The sequence below is a fragment of the Filicampus tigris genome, chromosome 18, assembly GCF_054856515.1.
Source record: "Filicampus tigris isolate MCC_2025a chromosome 18, RoL_Ftig_1.0, whole genome shotgun sequence".
NCBI classification, from domain to species: Eukaryota; Metazoa; Chordata; class Actinopteri; order Syngnathiformes; family Syngnathidae; genus Filicampus; species Filicampus tigris.
In genome coordinates, this window is record NC_141234.1 from 4,798,047 (window position 1) to 4,825,127 (window position 27,081).

General features: G+C 43.7%; 3 protein-coding genes and 1 long non-coding RNA gene across 4 annotated transcripts; 2 read left to right on the forward strand and 2 right to left on the reverse strand.

Moving 5' to 3' along the window:
- Positions 1 to 102: 102 nt before the first annotated feature.
- Positions 103 to 7,324, reverse strand: maco1a (macoilin 1a). Its single transcript, XM_086014942.1, has 11 exons — positions 7,038 to 7,324; positions 6,226 to 6,367; positions 5,939 to 6,065; positions 5,639 to 5,762; positions 4,646 to 4,839; positions 4,028 to 4,559; positions 3,254 to 3,412; positions 2,244 to 2,426; positions 2,049 to 2,169; positions 1,793 to 1,967; positions 103 to 1,718 (listed from the first exon to the last, which is right to left on the reverse strand). The coding sequence occupies exons 1-11, from the start codon at positions 7,115 to 7,117 to the stop codon at positions 1,516 to 1,518; spliced, it is 2,040 nt and encodes a 679-aa protein (XP_085871068.1). The 5' UTR covers positions 7,118 to 7,324; the 3' UTR covers positions 103 to 1,515.
- Positions 7,266 to 10,157, forward strand: srfbp1 (serum response factor binding protein 1). The gene is made up of 3 exons (XM_086014943.1): positions 7,266 to 7,414; positions 8,215 to 8,748; positions 8,827 to 10,157. Exons 2-3 carry the CDS (start codon positions 8,215 to 8,217, stop codon positions 10,141 to 10,143), a joined length of 1,851 nt encoding a protein of 616 aa, XP_085871069.1. The 5' UTR covers positions 7,266 to 7,414; the 3' UTR covers positions 10,144 to 10,157.
- Positions 10,158 to 11,226: 1,069 nt separating this feature from the next.
- Positions 11,227 to 14,689, forward strand: e2f3 (E2F transcription factor 3). Its single transcript, XM_086014257.1, has 6 exons — positions 11,227 to 11,692; positions 12,312 to 12,414; positions 12,530 to 12,761; positions 13,073 to 13,204; positions 13,322 to 13,436; positions 13,523 to 14,689. Exons 1-6 carry the CDS (start codon positions 11,501 to 11,503, stop codon positions 13,715 to 13,717), a joined length of 969 nt encoding a protein of 322 aa, XP_085870383.1. The 5' UTR covers positions 11,227 to 11,500; the 3' UTR covers positions 13,718 to 14,689.
- A 4,842-nt stretch (positions 14,690 to 19,531) lies between these two features.
- Positions 19,532 to 26,538, reverse strand: LOC147132086 (uncharacterized). The gene is made up of 3 exons (XR_015082033.1): positions 26,470 to 26,538; positions 25,252 to 25,399; positions 19,532 to 19,646 (listed from the first exon to the last, which is right to left on the reverse strand). It is a non-coding gene; the product is annotated as an uncharacterized LOC147132086 (long non-coding RNA).
- Positions 26,539 to 27,081: the final 543 nt, after the last annotated feature.

Here is a 27,081-nt window from a genome sequence, read left to right on the forward strand (position 1 = left end):
CTGGAATGACCCTTACATATGAAACAGTATTTCATCTTTAAGACTTCAGATTACGGAAACAGTTTTTCATATATGGTAGACATAAAGATCACGCAGTCTGAATGGCTTGCACTGCCTCCAGCAAGACTTTAATAGTGATAGGCAAACTGAAAAGTGTGACATGGTCACTGAGTAAACTGAGATGTTGAAAATGAATGCGGAAAAAAAAGAACACAACTCACTTTTCTCTTTGCCTCTCTTCTTCCTTCCTCACAATATTAACTGAATGTACTAAAAGTCGGAGTGATCCACAACAACAATTGTTCCGGGTAGGTCACATGATAGCACAAAAATGATCAAATGGTTCACATTCACAAAATCCTACCTGGTTGGAAAAAAACGCGCAAAGTCAACTCAACGTTATGAGAAATACAAAAATACTGTCCCATCATTAAATCCACATGTATGAATAACACAATCAAAGTGACAACCTGCTGCTTCATCACGATCGGCCTTCTAGATACGTTCTAGCGACACAAAAACAATTGAACAGCACCCTTTTTTTTTTTTTCCTTAAAAAATGTTATGCTAAGTACATCTAATAATGGATAAAAACACGACACTTGGCACTTAACTAAACAAAGCAACAATCCTCCGTAAGTTAATGTACATTGCTGTAAACAAAGAGACGCCATCTTTTAGGCTTTAGGAGACAATCAGTTTGGTTGATGTTTGGCACACCAAGACTGTCACTTCAAAAACGTACTATTTCCCTTTAGGACAAAAACTCAAGCTGTCATATTTAAGGTTGAAAATCGCAAAGCAAGTTTAGTTGAGGTGGTGACACGTAAATGTATTTGCCTTTCGATATACGAAAAACATCCAAAAGCATCCGGCTGTGTTTCGAGAAATTGCAGAATTGAAAGGCACTGAATAATCTGCAAAATAAAAAGAAATGTAACGAAGTTAGGGAGACATCATTAAATTCATTGAAGGATATGGCCTAACAGTTTGGAATTTGGTCCACGTGGAAAAGAATGGTATTTGCGGCAACAAGGTGATGAAAATGAAAGTTTTGGCAGTGCCGTGATTAATTAAACAGCATTTAGCTTATCGATTAATCGAGTGGGTCAATGATACTTTTGAAGGGGTTCCCAAACAATCATTGCTTCATGTTAACAGGGATCTCAAAGCATGACTAGTTTTACATTCATGTATCTCTCAACTCGCTTTCTTGTGCCTTTAAATGAATCCCAAGTTGACTCATGAGAAAGAAACGCCTGTTAAGGAAAAAATAGTCTCCTTCATTTGGCCAACAAACCATTCCTCATCCCCCGTTTATTTAAATCAAACTGCTTGAATGGTTAAAAACCCTCTAAAAAAAGACTCACTTCAAATGTAGATATGTATGCAGGAGTTGTCCCTCAGTGCAAAATCTGTCAGAGGCTTGTAAACTCAGAATGACCCGAAGTGAAACAAAGCTTCAAAAGAAAAGTGGAACCCAAAAAAAAAAAAGAAACCAACAAGTCAGTCCAGTCATTTTTTGAGGGGCTGGTAGACTGAGGCGTTGGGGTCCAGGGAGGAGGGACTATTGTCCATGAACTTGGAGGAGTAGTGCGGGGTCACCGGGCTCAGGTTGCTGCTGTCAGACGAGTAGGAGAGGCTGGGCATGACTGCCATCACCTCTGCTATCTTCTGCTTCAACTCGGCGATCTCTTGCTCCCTCTGGTGGATCTGACCTGCGTACGTTAGGACGAGACCGCGCGGTGAGTTGGGAAGCTGAGAGCCACGCGCGGAATTTACAAAGCTCCACCTTGCGCGATCTCCAGCTGCCTCTTGGCATCGCCCAGTGCCGAGAACAGATCCAGCTTGATCCGGGTCTCGGCGCTCAGGCTGTTCTCCAGGTGCTGCGTCTTCTCCTGCATGGCTGACAGCGCCGACATCAGCACCTCTGTGTCCTTCTCGTTCTCTTTGTACTTGCGCAACTCCTGCGGGCCGCAGTCCCCCGTTGTGATGGAAGCACTAATATGATATCAAAACGGCGACTGGTGTCTACACCACAATCCTACCTGGCACTTGGCCTCCAGATCTCGGATCTGCTCCTCTTTGACTTTCACGTCCACGCTGAGCTTCTTGCACTCCGTCTCCAGCTCTCGGATGCGACCGCGCAGGGAATCGGTCGACTCCACTCTGGAAGGGGAAACAAGAATCTTGGCAATCCACCTTTCCGACTGCTTCTTTGTTTACTTGTCTGTAACGAGTACCTGGTGGCGGCGGCTAATGCTACCGCTCTGGCGGCCGTGGCCTCCTCCATCTTCTTCCTCTTCCTCTCGTCGGCCAGCTGTTTTTCAGCGAGGACCCGCGCCTCCTGCTCAGCTTTTAGCCTCTTCTCCAACTGGGAGATGGTCTGCTTATCCTTCTGCTTGGCCTGGACAGAACTGTGGAGCCTGTGGAAATGGGTTGTGACATTGAGGGAAGTCAACCCAAACATATTTTTTTTCCAGAATATGTTCTATGCAGGCCCACTAGTCCAAACTTGGTATTCTGATTAATGTTGTGTTTGTGGAATATGAGTTAAAAAGAAAAATCCACCTTTTTTTATCCATCCCAGGGGGCGGCCATTTTGTCACTTGCTGTCGACAGCAGGTGAGCCGAGATTGGGCGTTACCTGAGCCCCGAGCGACTGTGATGTCATTTTCAGTCGACAGCAAGTGACAAAATGGCCGCCCCCTGAGATGGATAAAAACTGGTGGATTTTGCTTTTTCACTCGTATTTCACAAACGCAATATTAATCAAAATGCAGTGTTTAGACTAGTGGGGGCGCATAAATCATATTATTGCAAAGAAAATGTTTGTGTTGACTTCCCTTTTAAATATAATTTCAATTTGATAACTTTTGCACAAAAATGAAAACAATTACAAATCCAATTCTGTAAATGCTACAAAGTGTGTATTAAATGAAATAGTTGAGAAAGCAAATGGAAGTAATGGCAGCAGTCTTGAAACTTAAACTGCACAAGCCATAAATGTGCCCATTTTTTTTTTTACTGTGTTCAAGAGGGACGTTTAAACAATCCCGAGAACAGTCCTGATGACTGTTGCCAGGTTTTTGCATAATTGGCATTTTGAAACGTTCTGTAGCTCAGAGCTTGTTACTGAAAATGATTTGAATATCCTCAAACACATACTTTGTGTTTGTAAGGGTTTTAACCCGAGTCACACAAGACTGTCTCGAAAAAGATTTATGAACACTTTGGCTCTCCATTCACCCACTTGTTCTGGAGCAGTTCATTGTCCTGCTGGAGCTGGCCCAGTTCAGAGCGAAGGCTGCGGTCTTGGCTGCTCAGAGAGGACAGCTGACTCCGCAAATCCGACTCCACCTGCCTGTTGGCCTGCAGGTCTGCCTTGAGCCGTTTCACGTCATGCTCCATCCTATACATACCAGGAATAAGAAAAAAAAAAGTGAGGACACATGCTCATACCCATTTCTGTCTTTACCGGTAATTACGACTCATTGGACTTCAATCGTAACCATTTGTGACTTATCCGCGGCCAATTGGGAGGTAGGGCTGTGCAATGAATCGAAATTCAATTACAATTACGATTATTATAGTCCACGATTACAAAATTGGCATAATCGTAAAAAAATATTATTAATATGCATTTATATCCAACACAAGGAAATCATACTTGAATTTATACATTTGCACCTTTTTAATTTTATAATAACTAATTTGATCAACGTTGTTTGGTCCAAATGGAGCTTACATAGTGTGTACATTTTTTTTATTTTTTATGTTTAAACATTTTCTTGTGTTGTACCAAAAAAAAAAAATAATAAAAATCAATGAGCGTTTGAATAATTGTGATTTCAATTGCTTTCAAAATACTCGTGATTAATATTTTTTTCCGTAATCCAACACAATTCTAAAATGTTAAAATCAACTAGCCCCCAAAATAGGTCATTTTATCCCTTTATGGCTAAATCCTACTCATTTTTTTTTGTTTATATCATAATAATAACGCGAACCTGATGTCATCTCTTACCGTACTAAAGCATCCAGCTTGCCCAGCTGGTTGTTGGGGATGCAGTTTTCCAGTGGCTCCTTCGGACTTTTCCCACCCCCCTTCTGCTTTTTGTCATTCTTACTGGACGATGAACCCGCCGTCGGAATGCTGCCGTTACTGAAAGTGTGATTCCGCGGCGATGCGTTGCAGACGCCGCCCGCGGAGGCGTTTTTTAAGTTCTTGCCACTCGCCGCCGCTTCTTCTTTGGAAGCGGCGACGGCGTTGGAGTCGCCGTGCGCGTTCTCCCCCGCCGCGTCGTTGCTCAGTTTCTTTGCCCTGATGTAGTTCTCAATATATTCCGTCTCCTGTAGTTTGGAGTCCAGTGAGTGTATAATGTTGTTGTTATTGATTCCAGTTGTGTTTTGTTTTTTGCCTTCGCGCTCTTTTGCAGCACTGTCCTTCCCTTTTTCCCTGTACTCCAGTTCCGGTAATGGGACGGAGGTGCTTTTCTTACTGGGGGGTCCTCCGTTTTGAGACCCGATGGAAGGTTCTGTTTCTGAAATGCCTTTCGCTGAAGAACAGATAAAAGCAGTATTAGACGATATGAAAAGAATTTCCGTGAAAAGTGTACCACGTTGTCCGTTTTGTTATCGCCACCTTTGCGTGTCTCAGCCTCCTCGGCCTCCCTCTCTTGTCGCTGTAGCATCTGCTGCTCGGGGGGCAGAGCCTGTTGCAGTAGCTCCATGTAGAACTCGTTCTCCTTTTGCACCTCCTTCTGTTTCCTTAGCCGCATCTTGTAGCTCACGTAGCTCTTGAAGCCAAAGCCCAGAGTCACCACTGGGTAGCCAATACTGTCAAGAAGCAAAAAGACAAATATTGAGGTTGAAATGCACCAGTTCTGATTTGTATTCATCATTATTGATTTCATTCCGGAACGTATGAGAGTGACTAAATAAGTCGAAATAATTCAAAAGTTGGTCCGCGTGATGCGACACGTGTACACTTCCTTCGCTGTAGAATGTAGAATACAATTTATTTTCCTCTGAGGTATACGGTTTTATTAGCCAGTGGTGGCTTCGAGCTTGCATCGTTCATTTGCATCCGAACGCAGAGGGGTGAGCGTCTCATGAGTCTCAAAGTCTCCAAATACACCACAAAGTCACTATTTGTCACTCAGTACTTTAAAAAGCTGCAAGAAGGGGGTTGGGAAAAGTTGCTAGGTTGACAACACGGGGTAGTCGCATTACGGACTAGCGCCGCCCCTGGTCACCATGGTAGCCAAAGCTCACTCAGCAGTTGTACACTCTAAAAATACTTTTGGGTCAAAAATGGACAGATCCACAACTTGGGTCAATTTGTCCCAACTTTCTTGGCTGTTTTTGTACAAAACAACCCAAATAATGGGCTGTTTTGTACAAAACAATCCAAGAAAGTGGGTCAAATTGACTCAATTTGTGTACTGGTCCATTTTTTAACCAAAACGGTGTTATTTTTAACCCAAGTGTTTTTAGAGTGTATGAGACATTAGACAATGCACTAAAGAGTTCATATTCAGATTGGTACAGCCGTGACCTACAAGGGCATTTTATGATGGCACTCCATAGCCAAAAGCTACGCATACGGCACGTGGATACTTTGCAGATGACTTACCAGTGAGCGGCAAAAGGTCGACACAAGTCAACATGAAAGTTCTTCAGGTCTTTGAAGCGGATGGCAGCTTCGATGTACACGAACAGGATCCATAACGACACAGTGGGTAGACACACTCCTCTTTCTGAGTGGTATCACACATGCACAAAGTCAAGGACTACCACTCAGTCACACATTTCAACCAGCAAGCGGGTCATGAGGTAAATTGCAGATTCAAAGGCCAGAACTTTATGCCAAATAAAACTCATCTGTGCTCCACACAAAAACAAAAGGAGGACGTAGAATAAACAGTGAGCTAACCTGTGTGCCACACATATTGGACCCATACATAGGTGCTAGCAGCAAAGAACAGCCACTGGACAGGGATGAAGAGGAGGCAGATGATGTCTGACGTGAGTGCCACAAACACAAAGAAGAATGAGAACGCCTGAAACAGAAAGGGCAAAAGAGAGAAAATTAATCATGCTATAAAAAAAACACGTGCAGCTACAAATAAGCATCTCCCATGCAAACATCACGAGACGGGAGTGCTTTTGGGATGCACTGAATTTTAATCTTTGTTATTTAAAACAACAACAAACTCTCACCAGCCCCTGATATCTGTACGAATCATAGACACTGCGAAGGAAAAGCCAGAAGGGCCACAGGTACTCAAACCTGAACTCCAACACAAAGTCAGCCAGCAGAACTAACACCCACACGACCAGGAACTTCAGATACAGGAATGTACTGCAGGGAAAGGAAGACAAAAGACACACTCTGGAGATAATTATGTTTGGGACAAAAGCGAGCTGCTTCAAATTGTTGAGTGCGGATTTCTATGACATGGCAGTTTAGTAGCGATCAGCATTATTTGAGATATAGTAACTCATTTGATGCATAGGTACTTTATTCATCCCGATATGTAAATTAAATTGGGGAAAAAATAGAATAGTAGAATTAAGATGATGCATTATGGTATGTGCGGTAATTAAACGCTAATTAAGCGACAGCGCTATTTGTGCAAAATGTGATTTAATAATAGGATGTTTAGAATACTGCATGCAATCTTGCATGCTCAAAATGTTGCAAAATTACTTCAAGATCACGAGACAGATGCTACTTGGGGGGAAACAATGTTGGATGAGTCACACGGGCCACTTTGGCGATTTCTAGCAAACGCTATTAAATGCGGAGCCAGATTTGAATGGAGGAACGTTAGCTAACCAGGAACAAAATAACACACGTTTGGGCCCCCCCACATCATGAACCAGAATGTTAATCTTGCTGTTTGAATAGCTCGTAATGCACCGCATCGTTCAACATGAATAAGGCACAAAGCGTGCAAGACCAATGTCGACATTGAGATAGGCGCCATTGTTATACAATAGCGTCCCTCCAATCCGTTTTTCCCCCGTACCTGCTATATATACCCTCGGTGATTCTGTTCCGTTTTAACGGCCGTCTGAGTTTGCTGCAGTCCGCATTGCGCCGCTTCATCCTCCCCCAGATGATTTTCCCGATGTGTCGGTGAGGTAACAGGAGCACGGGACTGTCATTCGCTCAGGCGAAATATGCACAGGTCGTGAATTAGCCACCGTTGTTATTGTTAAATACACATGAAACAAAGAAATAAATAATAACAGTGCGCCGATGGCCCCTCCCCTTTTCACGACACGCAGCGTTCCCTTTTCGCGACGTCTGACGTGATGACGACATCAGAGGCGTGGCGACGTCAAACATGGCCGCCCCCGGCGCGTGTTACTGTCGACGCACGTCGGTTGCCTGTTAATTACGGTAAGCCTTGCGGTAGTTTGACGTCCTTTGATCGCTTTTTTATTCATTTTAGGCTTCTGCGAGTTTATCGTCGTTCAGAACGCTCATTGAAGCAACTTTGTTCAACCCAGCACGGCCAAACGTGCCCATGCTCGCGCAGCCACGTTTGTGCGCTCGCTGCATATCACCGCAGCGTTCACCAATGTTCCCCATCTAAAATGCAATCGCACTGAAATCTGCGTTGCAAAATGTCATTCTTTAGTTAATGTTATAAACATTTTAATAAGACCGTATTTGCAATTTAATCACCCACCAGTGAAGTTTACGTTAGAAAAATCTCACGGCATACTAATGTCACCGCAATACATTACAATGAAATATTTGATAGAACAGTTAATTGTACCTTATTATATCTTTAAATTATTCTGCTTGTCACTATATCTATCATTAGATCAATAGATGTATAATCATGGAAGCATTCCGTATTTGTAGTTAATAAAGTGACTGCATCATTTCCGTGTGAAAACGTGCAAATTGTCCTTATTTTGGTTAAATGTTCAAAGTATTTTAATTAGAATTTCGGCTTTTACAATTTCTAAATTTCTGAATGCACTTCAAACTATACCATGAGCCTAAAAGCATAATTCCCCAAGTTATTTTTTAACATTTTCAGAAAGCAAGGGCGAAAAAAACAAATTCAACAAACAAGAGTTCAGTTGCCTCGATTCAGTCTTTGCATGTTACTGTGACAATTATATTAGGTTAATTGTATCTTCCGCTGCTTGTCTCTTCTCTGATCAAATGTGCTCATGTTTTAACAGATGACCACTTCTCAGGACAACATGGAGAAAATGGACTCACATATTGGGGATAAGGAAGAGGAATATGTGGGAGAAGAGTCACATATTGGGGATAAGGAAAAGGAAGATGTAAGAGAAGAGTCAAATAATGGAGACGTTGAAGGAGACAACAAAGAGGCGGAGAGCGTGGGAGGAGAAGCAGAAGGGGAAAAAGAAGAGGAAGATGATGGGGGAGATTCAGGAGATGTTAAGGAAGGGGACTGCAGTGATGAAGAAGAGGAGGAAGAAGCTGAACAGCCCAAAGTTGACATGGAGAAAAAGCCTGACCAAGTTAAAGTCAAAAAGCAGCCTGAGGTCCTGAACTTGAACAATGAGGTGGTGAATATGAGGAAAGAGGTGAAGCGAGTGAGGGCACTACTCAGCAGGAAGATGATTCGTCAGATTGCTGGGCTGAAGAACAAGAAGGGCACGGAAGCGGCCGTTGAGAAGAATCAGAGGAGGGTCGCCAGATTATTGGAGGAGATCCACGCAATGAAAGTGCTCCGACCGGACCTTGTATGTATATTTACATTGAGGAGTTATCACTAAATGTAAAAACACATTTTAACCAGACTTATTTTGAATCATCCGTAGGTCACCAAGACTGCCTTGCAGAAGAACCTTAACTTTAACGAGGTGTGCAAGAACTCAAAGTCGACCATGTCCGACAGAGCCATCGCTCGCATCGCCTCCCACCCCCAGTTCAAGAAAAAGATTGAGGACATCCAGGCCGCCGTGAAGGCTTTCAGTGACGAGAGGAGGAAGCGAGGGAAGCAGGCGGAACCAAAGAAGAAAATGGACGATGGAACGGGAGCTCGGCACTCAGATGCTAAAGCTAAAAATATAGAAAAGAGGAAGAAAGTGACGGAGGAAAAGAGCTCCAAAGAAGTGGAGAAAATCACAAACGACGATGACACAGACTCAAAAGATGAAACTGCTATTTCTGAACCTGACGAGGACAAAATGGAATCGACTCAAGCTGCTCCTGCTGCTGAAAAGACACCAACAGTGGAGGCTAAAGTCGTCAAACCAGCGTCAGTCCAAAAATGTGAGCCAAAAGAGCAGGTGAGGAAGAAAGCGCAAGCGACGCCTGAGGAAAATAAACCAAAAGTGGTGCAAGCGACGGCGCAGGAAAATAAACCAAAAGTGGTGCAAGCGACAATTCAAGAAAATAAACCAAAAGTGGTGCAAGCGACGGCTCAGGAAAATAAACCAAAAGTGGTGTCCAAGCCCTCAAAACAAGAAGAAGAAAGCGATTTCGAGCTCTCGGACGAGGAGGACAAACCGTACTTCGACGACAGCACTGAGGAACGATTCCACAAGCAGTCGTCCCAGGAGGAGAGCGACAGTGATAATGAGTTTTTTGTGGGCAAAGTCAGCAAATTTAAGAAAAAGAAGAGTCAAAACACAGACGGCGACAAGACTAAAGAGGATTTAGCTGGGAAATTAAAGCCGGCCGACAAGGTTCAGTGTGAACTCGATGAGCTTGAGTCACGGTTAAAGACGAAAGCACCTAAACTTCAGACGGTCTTCTGCTCTTTGTCGCAAACAAAACCCAGTCGGGGCGCAAGGGGGAAGCCGTTTCGGGGTCAAGGGAAAACGAGGGGCGGAGGCCGTGGAGATTTTGACAAAAACACCAAGTTCCAAAAAGAGGAGAAAGGACCAACGGGGGACAGCAAGTTCAACAGGGCCGACGCCAGACGTTCGGATTCAGAGAGAACAAACTTTCAAGGGCGCGGCCGAGGCGACGCGATGAGGCAGCAGGATCGGCGCCGTCCAGGCGGCTTTTCCCAGCGGGCACCGCAACAGGTTCTGCATCCATCGTGGGAGGCCAGCAAGAAACGAAAAGAGCAGCAAGGGAAAATTCTGCCTTTCCAAGGGAAGAAGATCAAGTTTGACGATGATGACTGATCTGTATATGTATATTTGGGGGGGGGGGGGGGGGGGGTAATCGTGAAGAGCTTCCGGTACATTTGTGGTTTTTAAAGGACAAATTTCAAAGTTTTTGTATTGTTTAAATAATGAAAAACGGAAGCTCATATTCCATTGTATGAATAGCAGATTTATACAGAAAAATAGTATGTTTATCACAACGCTCAGTGCAAGGGCATGCAAAAGGTTTTGAATCAATTCCAGGTTCCACTGTTAACAAGTACTAACTCTCTACTATTTCCAGACCTGTCAATAAATCTGGTGTTTTACGATTTTTGTCATTTTCCTTCTTCCTACAAAGAGAACTGTATTTCCTTTCTTCTGCCACGGGGAATGACGCCACATACGCCAAGTCATGTTTTCAGGTTGAGGACAGTAAAGTAGAAGTTTAATTTCCCATCTGGCAATATGTTCGCAATTGAGATTGTCAGTTGTTGATGAAAAATGCCGTGAGTTGTACACTGCTGGCCGCCAAGTGTCATCCATCTTCAAAAACAAACATGAAACATTTGGAGTCGCAGCATGGTACATTCAAACTTATAAAGTCACATCAGATTGTATTTGGCAGAGAGCTGTGATTGTGAATGCAGACGGTCCTCCACCACTCAAAATAAAAAATATCTGGACTTCAAAATAAAAACTAAAAAAAGAGTAAGTGGAGCAGCTTGCCAGTCTGCTCTATTGCTGTGAAGAAATGGTTCAATATTCATAAAACGTTATACAGTATTTATAAACAGTAGATTATATTAACAGGGGGATTGGTCAGGTTATAAAAAAAGACCATTTTATATTTAATTTTTTTAATTTGAAGTTTAGAAAGATTTCTTAAAAAAAAATTAACAAGTGGCCTGTTTGTGGTACAGTATGAAATAAAAAAAAAAATACAGTTTATGTTAATATAAAAATGAAAACGTGTAAGTACATAGTGTGAGTACTTTCTCCACCTCTGAAAAATCACAAAGCCAAGCTTTATTTTATTTGTAGTCTTTGATTCGTGAGAGACTGAACGGGGTGTACCTTGGAGATTTGAAAACAAAAGTCACGTGTCTGCAAAGCTCACCGCTCATTGGTCTGCATTTCTTTACGTCACGACGTAACATCATCTAGCTGCGTTGGTTATCTTGCTTCGCTACTAATGCGAAAACCAGGTTAGAATTTTGCAGAGAAGTATATGTTAACAACCTAAATTACGTTTAATGCAAGAAGCAGCGCGGTGCAGACATATATCACAGTGCTTATGTAGATAATCGTATTGGAATGGTCACGGTAGGTCCAACGTGTGTGCTAGTGAGGCACGTTAACTGCTAGCAGAATAACCGCTGGAATATTTCTGGACATGCTGAGCGACGCAATGATCACAACCGAGGCATCAGAAGAAACTACTGAAAGTTGGGAAGATCGGACATCCGATGTTTCCTCCTGCAAAAAGAAACAGCCGTCAAAATCGTTTGACGAGTCGCAGCAGGCGCCACAGGCCGGACCGCGGTTGTTATTAACCTCGGATCAAAGTTCCGATCGGCCAGCCAAGGTAATCTAACAAGCAAACCAGAAATGCATCATGTTTAAAGTCTTTATGCACAACGGGGTGCGTTATATAGAGAGGTCTCCTTTGTGTGGTTCTGTTCGAATGTGTAGTGGGAGTGAGCAATAGCCCACAATGCATCTTGAAAAGCTCGCTCGAAGTCGTTGAGCACTCGTAATTCCAAAGATGAATTGATTTATACCAAAACCGGACTGATATTATAAGGTGCCATTGGAAAACTGTCCAAACACAGACAACACATCATGATGATAAAGTAATTATAGAAAGGCACGGGTTCAGTTTTCAGCTTCAACGAGCACATCTACAAATTGAGCATGCTTTTTTCAGTGCGCAAAAAGATGCAAAAACTTGTGGCAGGAGAAACACTTTGCTGCCTCACCATGAGAGTTAGACAATTCCTGGTGGAGAACGCTGTTTACCACAAAAGGACAACTTGTAATTCGGATTTGAAATATCCTGGAACTTTTATGACACTCTCGTAGGTTGCGAAGGCAAGACCATCACATTTCCCACATGATCTACGGCGGGTTAAGTTTTGTTGGACATTGTAGGCAGTTTTTTCCAGAATCTTACATTTGTGTGTGTGGTTTTTTTTATTCCCTAGCAAACGGATGGGTTGGAAGATGTTGGTGACCCAAATTGTCAGGAAGATGGCATGGCGTCAGCATTCTACGAACCCAGCACATTACAACCACCTACAGAAGAAAGTAACTTTTTTTTGTAACACTTATAGCAACAACATATTAAATAGAAATGAATTAATGGATTTAATTAAAAAATATACATTCAGTAACAGTTGGCCATTCTTTATTTCCTTCCCAGCTTCTCCCTTTATTACTCCATACAATTTAAGAAAGTCACGAAACGACACATCGCTCGTTTTGTTGACAAGGAAGTTTTTGAACATGCTGCAGCGCTCGAAAGATGGCATTTTGGATCTGAACCTCGTGACCCAGGAACTCAACTCCTCCAAGAGACGCGTTTATGATGTCACAAACGTCCTGGAGGGGATCAACCTCATCAAAAAGATATATAAGAATCATGTCCAGTGGTTGTAAGTATACAAAGTGCGTGTGGTTGACACAGCCACTGCTCAAATGCAAATGAGTTTTTGTTGTACACAACAAAAAGATCAATCATGTCAAAAATGTTCTACTTATAACCCATACAACTCAATTGAAAGTGTACACACCTTATAACTAGGACGTTTGGCTTTGATCAGAATGAACCAATCTCATTCAAACTCATGCTAAATCTGGTAAATATTTCAGATGTTCAAGTGGGCTTTCCTTGACATTTTCATTTCTTGGCCCATAATCCATTTTCCCCACATTTTTTTATCGCCGTTTGCAACCAAATTTGTAGGGGCGGCTGGCTCAACAAAGACACCATTCAAATGATGAATGATCTCACTGAAGAAGAGAAGAAGCTGGATGAGCTGATCGAAAGCTGCACAGGAGCGATTCATGGGATGTGTGTAGATGAGCAGACCAGCAGATATCCTTTTTTTTTTTTTTTTTAAATATAATTCCTTGATTCTATGCATGCTTATTTTGGTCTTAAACTGTATTGTCAGTATTGTAGAATTCTGCATTCCTTGACAACATTCTTCACATTTGCCTATGTGACCTATGAGGATATTCAAACCATTCCCATCATGAGAGAGCAAACCGTGCTTGTGGTCAAAGCCCCCGAAGACACGACGCTGGACGTGACGCACCCAAAAGAAGTACGTTTTGTATATGCAATACATCCCATTTTTAATGACTTCTATCAAGAGGTATCAAAATACTTTCTGCCTCCGTCTGTCCTCAGAGATTCCAAGTCCACCTCAAGAGCACTCGTGGACCAATTGACGTGTTGATCTGCTCAGACGAGCCTCTTCCTATGGAAGTCACAGATGGTGATGCGGACAGCGCCGCCGGTCGCAACCGCGAGTCCGCCGCCGCCGGTGACTCCTTATACCCCTCGCTTGTTCAGATGCCCCTGAAAAGTGAGCCTTGTTTTTAAGGATGCCACCATCCAAAACGTTTCCCTAATAGCCAGAACACCTCGGTTACATTGAACCAACCTTTGTCCAAAGACCCACAGAACCTTGCACTCCTCGCTGTATATTTGCCATCTTCATGCAAACTGTTGCACTGAAAAAGGAGCCGTTTATTTACCTCCGTGACACTGAATGTACCGAAATTGTAGTCACTGGTTTGACTGGCATACTGGATGGAAGGAGCTAGTTGTCATCACATACTTTATCTGAATTGTTGTTTCAAAGTCACTATTTACACATTTTTTCATAGCTTTGTTTTGATTCATTCAGTTTTTTTGCAGTTGCATGCATACAGCATTTTTAGCTTCCATGTGCTGTCGATGTCAACAGTGAAATTGATTCGCTGCCTTCAAATATGACCATAAACCGTACCACGCATCCAAATAGTTCAATCATGTCAACTGAATATTTTCTCGAGTCTATACTAATGTGATGTTTGAATGTGGAAAGGTTTAAATGACTTTAAAACTAGTTTTTGTTGTTGTTGTTTTGGTTGGTTTTCTCTTCAAGTGAAGTTTCGTTCACAGATGTTCATTTCACTATGGATATATTATGTCTGTAAAGAGTGGGGGCACACACCTGTTTAAAATAAAAAAAGTGCCTTGACACAATGCATTGTGCTTTATCTATATAAATGAAGTTTTGTAACTGTTTTTTTTGTTCACAAAGACTTCATTAAATCACCCTCCAACTTGAACATTTTTGTAATTGAATCTGAGATATATTTGAAATCCCTAAAATGTATTAGACTGAAAAGTATGACAGCATTTATGACCTACTGTCTACTCTTAATCACAACTGGATAATCTGCTACAAAGTTGTATTTTTGTGTGTGCGTGTGTTTTGCATTGAACATGTGAATTTTAAAAATACGCTGTACCAATTCACATTGTAAACAATACCGATGTTAATAAAGTTTTTTTGGGGGAAAAGCACTTTATCCGTTTTAAGCAGGTGTGTATTGAGGGCGGGGCCTAATCTCCAGTCTGCAAGCCCACCTGTGACAGCACAATGACATTTACGGATGACGACTGGAAACTAAAAGTGCAGCACACATGAACACATTTGGTCTCATTTCTTTGTCAAAATAATTACGCTACTACAGGTCAGTGGTTGATTATGTTCGAGAGTATCCAACAATGCGGTGCTTGCTGGTGGCTCGCTTTTGACGCGTTACAAGGACAATGTGTAGAATTTACTGCCATCTCGTGGTCAACTAAAAGAATGCAACGACCTACGATTTTTTTTTTCCCCCGTTTCTTTTTTGTAAAACGAAGACGATACAAAATTAGGAAATAAGAAGCAATTGTAGTAACCAGTACAAAAACAAGAACAACTAGACAACACAGTGAAGAGCAACGAACCTACGAAGGAATCGCTGCATTTTGAAGCAAGCGCACTACGGTGCCTCCGAGAGACCACACGTCGCAAGCCTACCAACCGTTTCTTCTGCAGACGTGCAAGAAAAATGTCATCACAAACGACCTCCAGTATTCTCTCAAGTCATGAAGTAAGTGTGCCTATGTTACACATGCAGTAATCATGATGCTTAGGTACTACGTTCGCCAATTTTGTCCCCTTCGTGTCTCCGTAGCACAAATGTAATATAATTATAACTTGATTACCTTCGATTAAATAAAAATAATCACGTTGATGTGATAGAGCATTTTTTTTTTGCATATTGTTGAAATGAATAGTGACTTTTCCAAATATATCATTGGAACGTCAGAACTAAAACAAAACAGTTACTGTCCAGTGTCCACTCTTGCGACTTTTAGTAACAATAAAATCTTTTGGGTGCGTTTTTGTAAAGCGGCTAACGCTGAATATAACAGGAACATTTAGCTGCAAAACGGAAGTACCTAAATAAAAGCTCGGAAAGATGTGTGTTTAGTCTGTCAAGTAAAGAACGAAAAACATCAGGGGAAACTGACTTTTGTACATTTTATTGTAGTGATAACTACCCGAAATAACAAATAGATTGAATAATATTTATTTGACGAGTTCTTTGCGTTCATTGAGGGATGAGTGGACAATCAGGCTGTTTTTTTCTTCTTCTCGATTTTGCCCCATTCCAATGACACAAAAAAAAGCCCAATTATTTTATGTTTTATGAGATTTTCCTAGACGACTATCCTTTTCTCTGAGGTGAGCCCCCTGCCACCACCCGGCAAAGTGTACATTTATTATTCCAGGTATAGTGTGGCCTGCGCGTATCTCCGTTGACACTAGATGGCAGTGTAATCCCACACACTTCCTTGACCCAATGCATAATCTCAAGGCCGTGGTGATTTGAAACTAAAGTATAACCACACTTCTCCCCCTCCCACATGCAGTACTTGGTCCAAGATGCTCAAGTTCTCAACGCTCCTTTGTGATGATGAATCAACCCTTTATTTTGCCGCCATGGTGAACGGAGAGTGCCGTTTCCAAAGGTGGGAAATCACATTCCAATTCATTAACAACCACTTGGATTTAGAAACCACCGCTTGATAAATCACACAAAAATACTTGTGGAAACAACCTGTTTAGTTCAATCGGAAATTTCACTCATAAATATTGGTCATGCTTCATATTGTGGTGTTCATTTCTAAATATGTCGTTTTCCATACTTTGACCTGAAATGGGTACTGAATGAAAATTTCACTGAAAAAAAAAAAAAAAAAAAAAATTGTCAAGCTTGTCTGATAGAATTGCTTTGCGCTCATGCAAATTTGGAATATCTGAGACTAAAAATATTTTTTCCCCCCCCTATCGGTTCAGTTCAGAGCCCAAGCATCTCTGTTGCTGCTTCTCTTTGTCTGATCTAGAACGTCAACATAATAAAAGCAACCTCAACCTGATGATGTAATCCATTGGGAGACTTGAGTACCCACTCTCGTCCATAGGTGGCAGTATTGCTCCTTTCAACCCCCGTCAACCCAATCAACCCAGTTCCCTACAAACGCAGAGTTCACAGAGTCACTGGATCTCTGCAGTGATTGATTTGTGTGCGTTTCAATTTTTCAGTCTCTCTTTGTGTGCCGTAAAGATCTTGCACGTGAGGGGGGCGGGGGTGGTGGGGGGGTGGGGCGGGAAGGGGGACAAAACAACTATGAATATTGAACCTGGTCGTATTGAGTTAGGCCTGACGTCAGCCTGGCCCCCGCCTCAAGAGGACACGGTTAAAGATCATTCATTAAAGCTGTCAATCACCCGATCGGTCTGTCGATGGAGTTTCGTTTTTAGAGTGCATCTCCTTGTGGCGAGCACATAAAGTGAAACAACACAAACATGAGAGTGTGGTAAAGTGGGAGCCCGAAAGTAAGAGAGCGAGCGAGCGAGAGGGGGAGAGAGGGTGAGAGAGAACGTACTACTCGCCTTGCATTGGCTAGTAAGAGCGCGCCGTAATTTTGCGTCGCGTGACGCTGACCAATCAGCTGCCTCCCAAATATTTTGGGTTTATGAATGGAGAGAAGAGTGAGAGAGCGGGATGAGTCTCGTTTGATTCATCAAGCCTGAGTAGACCAAAGAAATGTGTGCTCAGTGAAGACCCTCTGGAGGGCCCCGAGCACTGTCCATGCCTGGATCAGTAACGTGACGCTTTGAAACAAACCTGTCGTCTCTGTTTTCACATTTCACGACACGAGCTTTTAAAGGCTGTGCAAAAATAACTCGGCCATGATTGCTCTTTTAGTGAGGCTCGGTCAACGTGAAAACGATCTTTTTTCCGAGGTAGACCGAAAAGCAAGCTTTTCAAAGCCAACTTGGACCAGGTGCGGTTGACTTCAGCTCTAGAAGGAATAACCCAACAGACAGATATATTTTTTTTGGGGGGGGCGGGGGGGGGGTGATTTGAGTTTGGCACAGACAAGCATGGTAGCTATTTAGAAAAAAAAAAAAAATCGAATCTAAAATCGGCAACTGAAAATCGAATGGAATCGGGGCTTGAGTGAATCGTCCGTCATTCGTCAGTCAAACAAACTCAATTGTAATCGTCAGTCTGTCATTTTAGTCTGTCAGACTGACTCGGACCCCAAAAAGCGCTTTCCTACCACAAAGGCGCAGTCGTGAAGTGAGCGAATGCATTTTCTTCCTCGCTGCTTATCTTTTCGCACTCTCATTGACCAATGGAGATTTATTTTTGGAACACTTCAAGTGGGTGCTTCCTCAGTTTTAGCAAGCACATAAAAAGCACAGTCGAGAAGTTATCCGAGGTAGGATCCAGATGACTCATCCTCGACATTCTATCTTAGGAGTGAGAGTGAGAAAGGAGGTCCGGCGGGTGAAGGCCGCGGATGTTCTTTCTCCCTCCAGGAGACATTTCAGGAGGATTTATTTAGTTGTAGATAGAGATCACCAGTGTGCGGCAGCGTGTCGGATACTGAAAAATGTAGGGATGTTACGATTAATCGGAAGACGATTCAAACCGATTAACTCATTCACTGCCAGACATTTTCAGACCCCCTTTTACCCTAACGTTTGAAGAAAATTGAAGCAAAATATAAGTTCCTGGGATTGAATGGCTGGACTGTGAAAAGACAAGTCAATTCGTCAATGGCAGTGAATGAGTTGGCAGTGAATGATTAGAATCGTTGACAAATCGAACACAAAAAAAACGTATTTTTAAAATCGAATCAAAAATCGGGAACTGAAAAACGAATCGAACGAGAGCTCCAGTGAATCGTTACATGCTTCGAAAAATGGTGACAGATGGCGTATCGTTAAAACGCAAGCCCTTGAGTGCTGGAGACGCCGGACTGCGTTGCAATGTATCGTTTGTGGAATAGAAGATAATTTGTGTTCGTAATGTAATGTACTTAGCAGAAGCTGCGGTTCATTTACTTTCCACCCCAGCGGACGCTTGAAAAAGGCGATCGATAAAGTGCACGAATCCATACCGTAGGTGTTCGAACTGATCATTAGAGGGAGTGATTTCTCTTCCACACCCCCGAACCCCCCCCTAAGTCACGTGGTCTTTTCCGATTTGTCTGTCGAGAGGTTTGACCTCCTCAGAGGAGTATTTGGCTTACGACGCGCCCTCTGTCAACTTTGCACATTTGGCTCTTTCGAAAAAGGACTCGGCTCACTGGGGGAGAGAATGCGAGAAGCCAGATGATGTTGTCGACTTGGCCGGATCGCGCGCAGCTGGGCCCTGGCTTCGGTGAATGCGGAGCGCTCGGAATGCGACGTCTACTTCCTTCTTGTTCCTTCTTGTCCCCCCCACTCCCCCCCTTTCAGGCTGCCGCATTAGTGGCCGCGATGACAGCACTGCCAGGTCGGGAGCATTTAGCCACCACGCCGCCTCCCCTCCTCTTGGAGTGGGTGTTTACTTTCTTCACTTGAAATATTTGCGCGGGCAGAACCCGGGCGTGAAGCGGAAGCCAAAGGCCGCCGGCCTTTCGCCGACGGAAGGGAGGGCTGTCGTTCGTCATTTGCATGTCATTTGCATCCGATCCCCATACGACTGTTTGCAATGTCAGCGGGGCAAATGGACCCGTGTTCCGTTTGAGCCCGATTTGCATCTCATTTGCATTCGGGCGACTTGGACGGCTGACCCGGGCGGAAACGCCTTACCTTGCGCGCGTAGCCCGCAGACGGTGAGACGGGTTCTCATTTCATGAAGGGAAACAGCCGTTTGACAGAGAGAGTGCCTTTGGATGTAATCGTTAAAAGGGACGACGGCTTGCAAGCTGTTTGTAATCAGGCACTTTTTGCACGCATATGGACATTGTGCCATATTTATTGTAAGGATGAAAGATTAGGCATGGAGAGTATAGCAGGCAGCATCAATCTCCATCAGCATCTTCGGGCAGGCACATTAATCATCCCATCTATGGAAAATCGTCTTCATCGGAGCATTGGGGCCAGCGCGCGTGTGTGCGTGTGCGTGTATTTGCGCCTGAGCGTGCACTGCGGGGTACACAAACGGACAGAAGGGAAGTTAGTGGCCGAGTGAGCAGAAGCAGCGCAGCCAATACTTCTTCATTGATCCGAGGGACTTGGACTGGCTGTTAGACAGTGTTCCGTCCCGCTAATGTGTTCGCACGGCAGCACCCGACTGAATGGTCCCGCATGCGGGCCAAATCGTTTAGCTACGGTACGCCTGCTGTGGAGAGCTCGGTTTTGCCCTCTCCCGCCTTCCGCAATCCTTGTTTTCGAGGGTCGTGACGATAATCGAAAATCCATTGAAAGTCGATTCGACCTGCTTAAAATGTGCAATGGTGTAAAACAATTAAGCTCGATTCATCGAATAATGGAATCGAGTGCTGCGTTTATGAACTGGGACAAGCCCTAAACAGCAACACCTAACAAAAGACATAGCATACTTAGGTCATTAGAATATCGTCGCTGTCTTGTGAAAAACACTTTTTAAATTTTCACTTTAATGCGATGTCTGTAACGCGGAAACATGATTCATGTCAAAATAAGAAAAAGAAAAAAAAAATGGAGATAAGTGTTTTTCACATGACAGCGACGACATGCTAATTTAGAGTGCAAAAAAATGATGTTCCTCGTAATCGTTTTTTTTTTTTTTTTCCCATTGCAGGTGCATACCGCATTTTGAATGTGCGGATGAAATTATGCGCTTGTGCCGGGACAAACATGGTAGCGATTTAAAAAAAAAAAAAAAAAAAAAAAAAAAGAAAAAAAAAAAAAAAGGGAAAAACATTTGAAATTGAATTTTTCAATTGAATTGAAAAATTGAAAATCTGAAGCTGAAAATCGAATGGAATCGGGGGCTTGAGCGAAACCTCACACCCCTACTCGTTTCTCACCCTTTCTCATTGCGACGAAATCGCCCCCCCTCCCCTCGTTTCCCCCCGGCGCGAGTTGCGCTTTTGCTTTTGTGGTGGCTTTTTTTTTTTTTTTTTTTTTTTTGTAGCTAGCTTTCAAAGAACTGCACAGACCAAAAAAAAAAAAAAAAAAAAAAAAAAAAAATCAATCAAATGTTGTTTTTGCTCAATGATTTACAATGTTTCATGAGGAACGTATATGGCTTCTTTTCACCGCCGATGCACTAAGGCCGTATACGGCGTGTAAGGGAAATGCCCTTGTTGACTGAATCTCGACGCGGGCTAACCAGCGCTCGCACTCTCATTACCAGGCTTTGTGTTTGGTGCTTAACCGTGGACATGTACTTGCACGCGTGTGCTTACGCATTCGCTGGCGCACGGGCGCGCGCGCGCGGTGAGCCCGGTGGTAGGTCTAATGAGAAAGAAGGCCTTGAATGGTCCTCATGCTTTGAAGCATTAAAGCTTAATAACCTGTCCTTTCAGCTCGCTCGAAAGAACATGCGCCATGCTGATAATTGGAAAGATACTGCCCATTTTCCATTGCTTTCTCTTGTCTCTTTTGTCTAATGGCTGCATTTGCTACTACTTGCCCATGAAAGATTATTTTCCTGTTTTCCCCCCCCCAATCATAATTTGGCTCTTTTAGTCGCGCTCGGTTGATGGACTTCTTCTCGCGCCCTCCAAACTAGGGCCGCCGACTGTGCGAGGAAATAAACGGGAGGAGCAAAGAGGCGGGAAAGCCGGCGGGAATTGGATATCGCTTGAATGTGTGTCATGTCAACACGCGAGGCCCAGACGGCTCCCCAAACGTGTTTGATTTCAGCGGAAACCCGCAGTTGATGTTGGTCTGGTTTTTCACTCAAACAAAACAGCTGTAATTCTCCTGGATATCGTGTCTTCCATCTCGATACTGGCGATGTGAACTACCGTTCCGGATGAGCAAGGTTCTCTCATGGTCACATACCGGCCCCGATGTTAAATTGCAGCCTGTTGAACTAGAGCTTGATTGGAATGGGTCAGATTAGATGCGTTTAGCTAAGTTTCTTAACCTACATATCCAGTGTAACGCCATTGTTTCACGACTCAAAATGAAGGGTCTGCCTTCAGGGTTCATGCTAACCACATGATTGCTATCCACTGAACGTTAGTTGCTGTTGGGCTAAATCATACTCGATTGATCGAATATTCGCACGGCATACTGCTGCTGTTACCTACAACCTACAATATGTTTACGCGAGGGATGTAACGATTCACTCAAGCCCCCTTTCGATTTTCAGTTTTCGATTTCGAAAACTGAAAAGAAAATCGCTACCGTGCTTGTCTTTGTGCGCTAGTGTGATACTGCATCCATCCACAAACGCAATACAAACTAATGTTTTTTTTTACGCGAGCGTATAATTTGTTCAACAGATTCAAAATGCGGTATGCATCTGGAATGGAAAAAAAAATTAAAATAATGAATTTTTTTTTAGCTAAATGTGTATATTCTAATGACCTAGGTATGTATTCTCCTTTGGTAGGTGTCGCTGTGTAGTGCCTGTGAACGCTGAGATGCCAGAATTCGATTCGAATCGATTATCCGATGAATCGGTTTGAATCGATTTTCGATGGAATCGTCACACCGAATCGTTTATACCTTTTGGCTATTTTCTCGTGCCGTTTCGTGCTCACCCCAATCAGCGACACCCAACCCACTCAGACACACACACGCCCGCACACACTAGCTGTCGACCTCCCGGATGCAAGTCTGCGTGCGTCCCTATATGCTGCGGATTAGAGTAAAGGGCAACGTTATGTGTTGACGCCCAGAGCAGTGTTTGTATAGCTTCCAGTAAGTGCCTAATGTGTGGTCACAGTTGGAGGAGGCCTGTCCACATTGCTGTGTCGCCACAGGGACGAGGACGACAGTTCGGCGCGGTCGCCTGTTTAATGCGCCCTGACCCAGAAACTAGCAGTCTGACCTCTTTAGCTTCTGCTTATAGAAAAGCTCCTTCCCTCTCTTTTCTCTCTCTCCCTCTCCCTCTGTTGTCCTTATGTCCTCCCCATGTGACGTTGCATCGCCTTCCAATCCGTTGTCAAACTTTCTTTCAATACAGACACCCCCCCCCCCCCCCCATCTCTCCCACCCCTCCTCTTCCTGCAAACCAAATATAACTTTGTTGGGTCATACTGTTAGATTGAATGTCTTGTCTTGATTTCAGTCTTCTTTTTTCCAACATTCTGAGCGATGATCTTTGGATTTTTTTGTTGTTGTTGTTGTTCATCCCCAGTTTTCTTAGTATCCGAACCATCTGTCTTATATACTTTTTTGGCAGGACTTTAAGATTTGGCCGCTGGTGAAATACTGTATAACTAAAAGCCAAAGGTTCACAAATATTGAACAAATAGTTTGATATTATAAAGTAATGAATCTAATTTTGTTTGAACAATACTTTTTTTTTTTTTTTTTTGCCATCACACCTGTAATAGCGCGTAGACGTTCGAATCGACTTCCGTCCTTATAGCGAAAGGAGGACGTGAGTGTGCCGTAAAACAATTCAGGACATTTGTATATTTTTTTTGTGTGCCGGGGTTGCTCCCATCCCTCCTCAAAGTTGCTTAGTGCCAATAGAAACGATACAGACGCAACCCCCACCCGCCCCCCCCAGGGCATGACAAAAGTCCCGTTCAACTACTTGTGTTTCACCAAAAGAGTTGCGAAAATTTTTTGTCAAGGTTGAATTCTTGCCCAGTGCTGCTTTAACTGAAATCAACTAACCAGTGTGCCAAGAGTGTGGTAGAAAAGGGAAGCCAAGCAAGAGAAAGGTCACAGCCTGGCCTCGCGTTTGGCCACATTGCTCGGTGCGGGGCGGGCCTAAATGTGGAAATGAATGAATTAATTCACAAGTTGATTAACTATCGTACGATAAGTTTTGGAGGGTTCATTGTATAATCTTGGAGGGAGGGTGTGGGGTGGCATTCTAAGCATAGAATTAGACAGCACAAGAATCGTTTGTCTCAAATCATCTTTTTGAGCGGTTTAATGTGTCAACAGTCGAACTTAATCCTGGCAAGAAAAGTAAGAAAACTTGAATATATAACCGCCTTTAAAACAAACAAACAAACAAAACCAAAAAAAAAAACCATCCCACACACCAACACCGCACCACTCCTCCCCTGTTATTGTGACTTATATAAGCTGTGTTACTGTCTCTGCTTGACCTCTCGCCGCGGTGACAGTTGGTGCTGCGAGAACACTGCCCGATCCCATTCGATCAGGCTCAAGAGGTGTGTGTGTGTGTGTGTTTTTTTTCTTTTTTTTTTTTGAGCGCGCATTAGCGGAAGGTTGGCGCAAACATTCAGCTCAAATCGAGCACATTCCACCTTGATAAACTATAAGTTAACCCGAAGTGCCTCGCAATGTAAATTTCAAGGAAAAGCAGCACAACTCCAACTGCGGGCCCACCAGTTAAAGCAGCACTGGGCAAGATTTCGACCTCAATAACATTTTTCACAACTCTTTTGCTGGAACGTTGACTTCAAAGGAGTTGAATGGGGCTTTTGTCACGCCCGGGGGGCGGGGTGGGTATTGTTTCTACTCGCACTAAGCAACTTTAATGAGGATGGGAGTAACCCTGGCACACACCTCCGAAAAAAAAAAAAAAAAAAATACAAATGTCCTGAATTGATTTACGGCATACTCACTTCCACCTTTCGCTATAAGGACGTAAATTGATTCAAATGTCCACGCGCTATTACTGGTGTTTACGGCAGAAGCCCCAAAACAAACCAAAAAACAAAAGTATTGTTTGAGCAAAATTAGATTGATTACCTCATCGCTATTCAACTTTCACACGGCCACTGGAAATGGAAATGCAATTCAGTCCAATTTTCAGGCCAGCGAGAGCTCAGGATTTCACGACACGGCGCCCTGGCGCGCGTGGGAAACGTGGTTGACTTTTGTCAAAACACTACCGCCTTTGTCCACACGGCGCCGCTATGATCAACAAAATCGGTGTTGCTTTAACATTGCGTTTGTTTGGCTCACCCGTTTTCTGAAGCTGAGCCATGATTGGTCGTTATCTGACCCCCGAGCATCTGTGATTGTCATTTTCAGTCGACAGAAGTGACAAAATGGCCGCCCCCTGAGCTAGCTAAAACAGGTGGATTTACTCCTATTCCACAAATGCAATATTGATCAGAATTCACAACATATTGTGGAAAAAGACTCGCCCTTTAAGTATATGAAGTCTAGAAATGTAATAATTAGAAGACATTCACGTATGCTCACATCAGAATTCATTCGTCACCCCCTCATTACTATTAATAGCGCAGTCGACGTTACGCAACTTTTTTTCTCCCCCCCCCCCCCCCCCGACTGCCAAAGACATCAGCGTGTCAACAAAGGCTGCCGGCTGCAGATGGGCCTCTTGTTTTTTTTTTGTTGTTTTTTTTTTGTTATCGTCCTCTCTCCGGTGCCGCGAATCTTCGACGACATGATCAAGTTAAAGACGTTAATATGACATGACGTGAGGAAAACCGCTCGGGGAGCGCCGCCACTTGACGGCCAGCGAGCGGCGGCGAACAAAACGTTGGCGAAATGACGAATGTCGAAAAAAAAAAAAAAAAGCGCGGCGGTTCTTGTCACATGCGCCGGCCGGGAATCGGCCCGGAATTCGCTTGGTCCTCTCCCTCTATGTAATCAGTGGCCTGGTTGTTGGGTTCTTGTGCACTGAGTTCACCTCTCCTTCTCTCCGGATGAGTCATCACAGGATAATCAGGCCCAGAGCCGTACGAGGATAAGTCCGCCTGACAGCACGGACACGCTCCAACGGCCGTCGCCGTCCCATCGGAAGAATTTTTTCAAAAGCAATCGGTGGGAGGGGGGGGCTGAGGAAAGGGAAGGAGATTGATTGCGTTTATTGATTGATTGAGTTGATTTCACCTCATTTATGCAAGATTTCCTTCCTGCTTTACTGACTTTGCATATGCATGTTTTTGCATATATTTTAGTGTACCTGGCTCTGCTTGACATGACTCTGCGTGTCCAAACTTTTTAGACGGATTTGGTGAGGTGAAAAGGCGGGGGGTCGGGGCGACCATTTAGCCCGGCCTTCTTTTTTACACGGGTCACCGATAAATCTAAGCACCTTTTTAGCAAGCCGGTCTTTCGTTGTTGGCTTTTTTAAATTTAAATTTCAAGATCCATTTGGAACATGACACATCACTGTCAATTGAATGTTCACTGAAGTTTTTTATTTAAAAACATGGAAATAAACTGAAAATAGTGCAAATCACATTTCAAGCATGAATAACAACTGGCAATTACATGTTCTCGTGGCTTTTTCATTCAATAATGGAAATACGTAAAAAATATATATCACATTCACCAGTACAGGCCAGGGTTAATTTGAAACTTGGCATAATGTTGAAAATAAACGTTCAGTGAACTTTTAGATTTGAAAACCGGGAAATAAGGAACGGTCTGCATGCAAATGAGGCAGACACAGTTGTTGCGAATTTCAGTGAAGAAAAGGGTCCAATCTCCACCTTTCCTTAAATTGTCGGCCCTAGTTGTCAATTGTCCTTTTTTTTTAATTCATTGCCGCCATTTTACAAATGTCTGGAAAGGGTCACACAGGTTTATGGACTTGGACAGAGTGCCGCTGCCCTCTTGTGTGTAAATGTGAAATTGCATTTAGTTGATTTTTCTACGCTTGTCAACGGGGCTACGGGACAGACCTTATTCGTTTTATGACAGACACTGCAGGCCGGATAAAATTTGACCACGGGCCACATTTGGCCCCCGGGCCGGACTTTGGGCACGGCCGGTTTAGTAGGTCATCGGGTGCGGTGAGTTGGCACATCAGGGTTTTCCCCAGGTTAGTGCCGAGGCCGAGGATAATTACTGTATGGTGTTAGCGCGTGTGTGTGTGTGTGTGTCTGTGTGTTTACTTTACCAGAACATTCTCCTCTTCCTCTCATTCCCCTCATATTCCCGCTCTCTGCTGTTTCTGGAGCCAGTGGTGCCATCTGTCAGATCTGTGCGTTTGTGCACGCTGAGCTTAAGAAGGAGAAAGTATATTATGCAAATGAGGGGAAAGAGGGGCTGGGGCTGACGGCGGCAGTGAGCAGAAGGGGTGGAGAAGAGGGAGAAGTGAAATGGAAATGATTGCGCGTGCGCGCCGGGAGTGTTTGTGTGTGTTTGAGCGTCTGCCCGAGAGCTGCAAAGTCAGCCATTAATATGACCTCTTCCTGGCAATGTGCGCGCGCGCGCGCGAGTGTGTGCGGCGCACGCATACTCGAAAGCAGCTGGTTCTTTCACCGGAAGCATGCTGTGAATTTGGAGCCGTCCGTGTTATTAAGTGTGCGAGGGAGGAAAGAGCATCAGCGCCGATTCCAAAATATCACAGCACAGTACTGCGTAACATTGAAATGTCTCATTGCGCAATATGTGCCAGCGTTATAAAGAATCGCTAGCTAGCTGGCCCATAGTGACGTCGATATTAACTTAGCCAGACTAGCAAAACACTGCTTAGCTGCAGGAAAAGCAACGTTTTCGATGAGCGTTT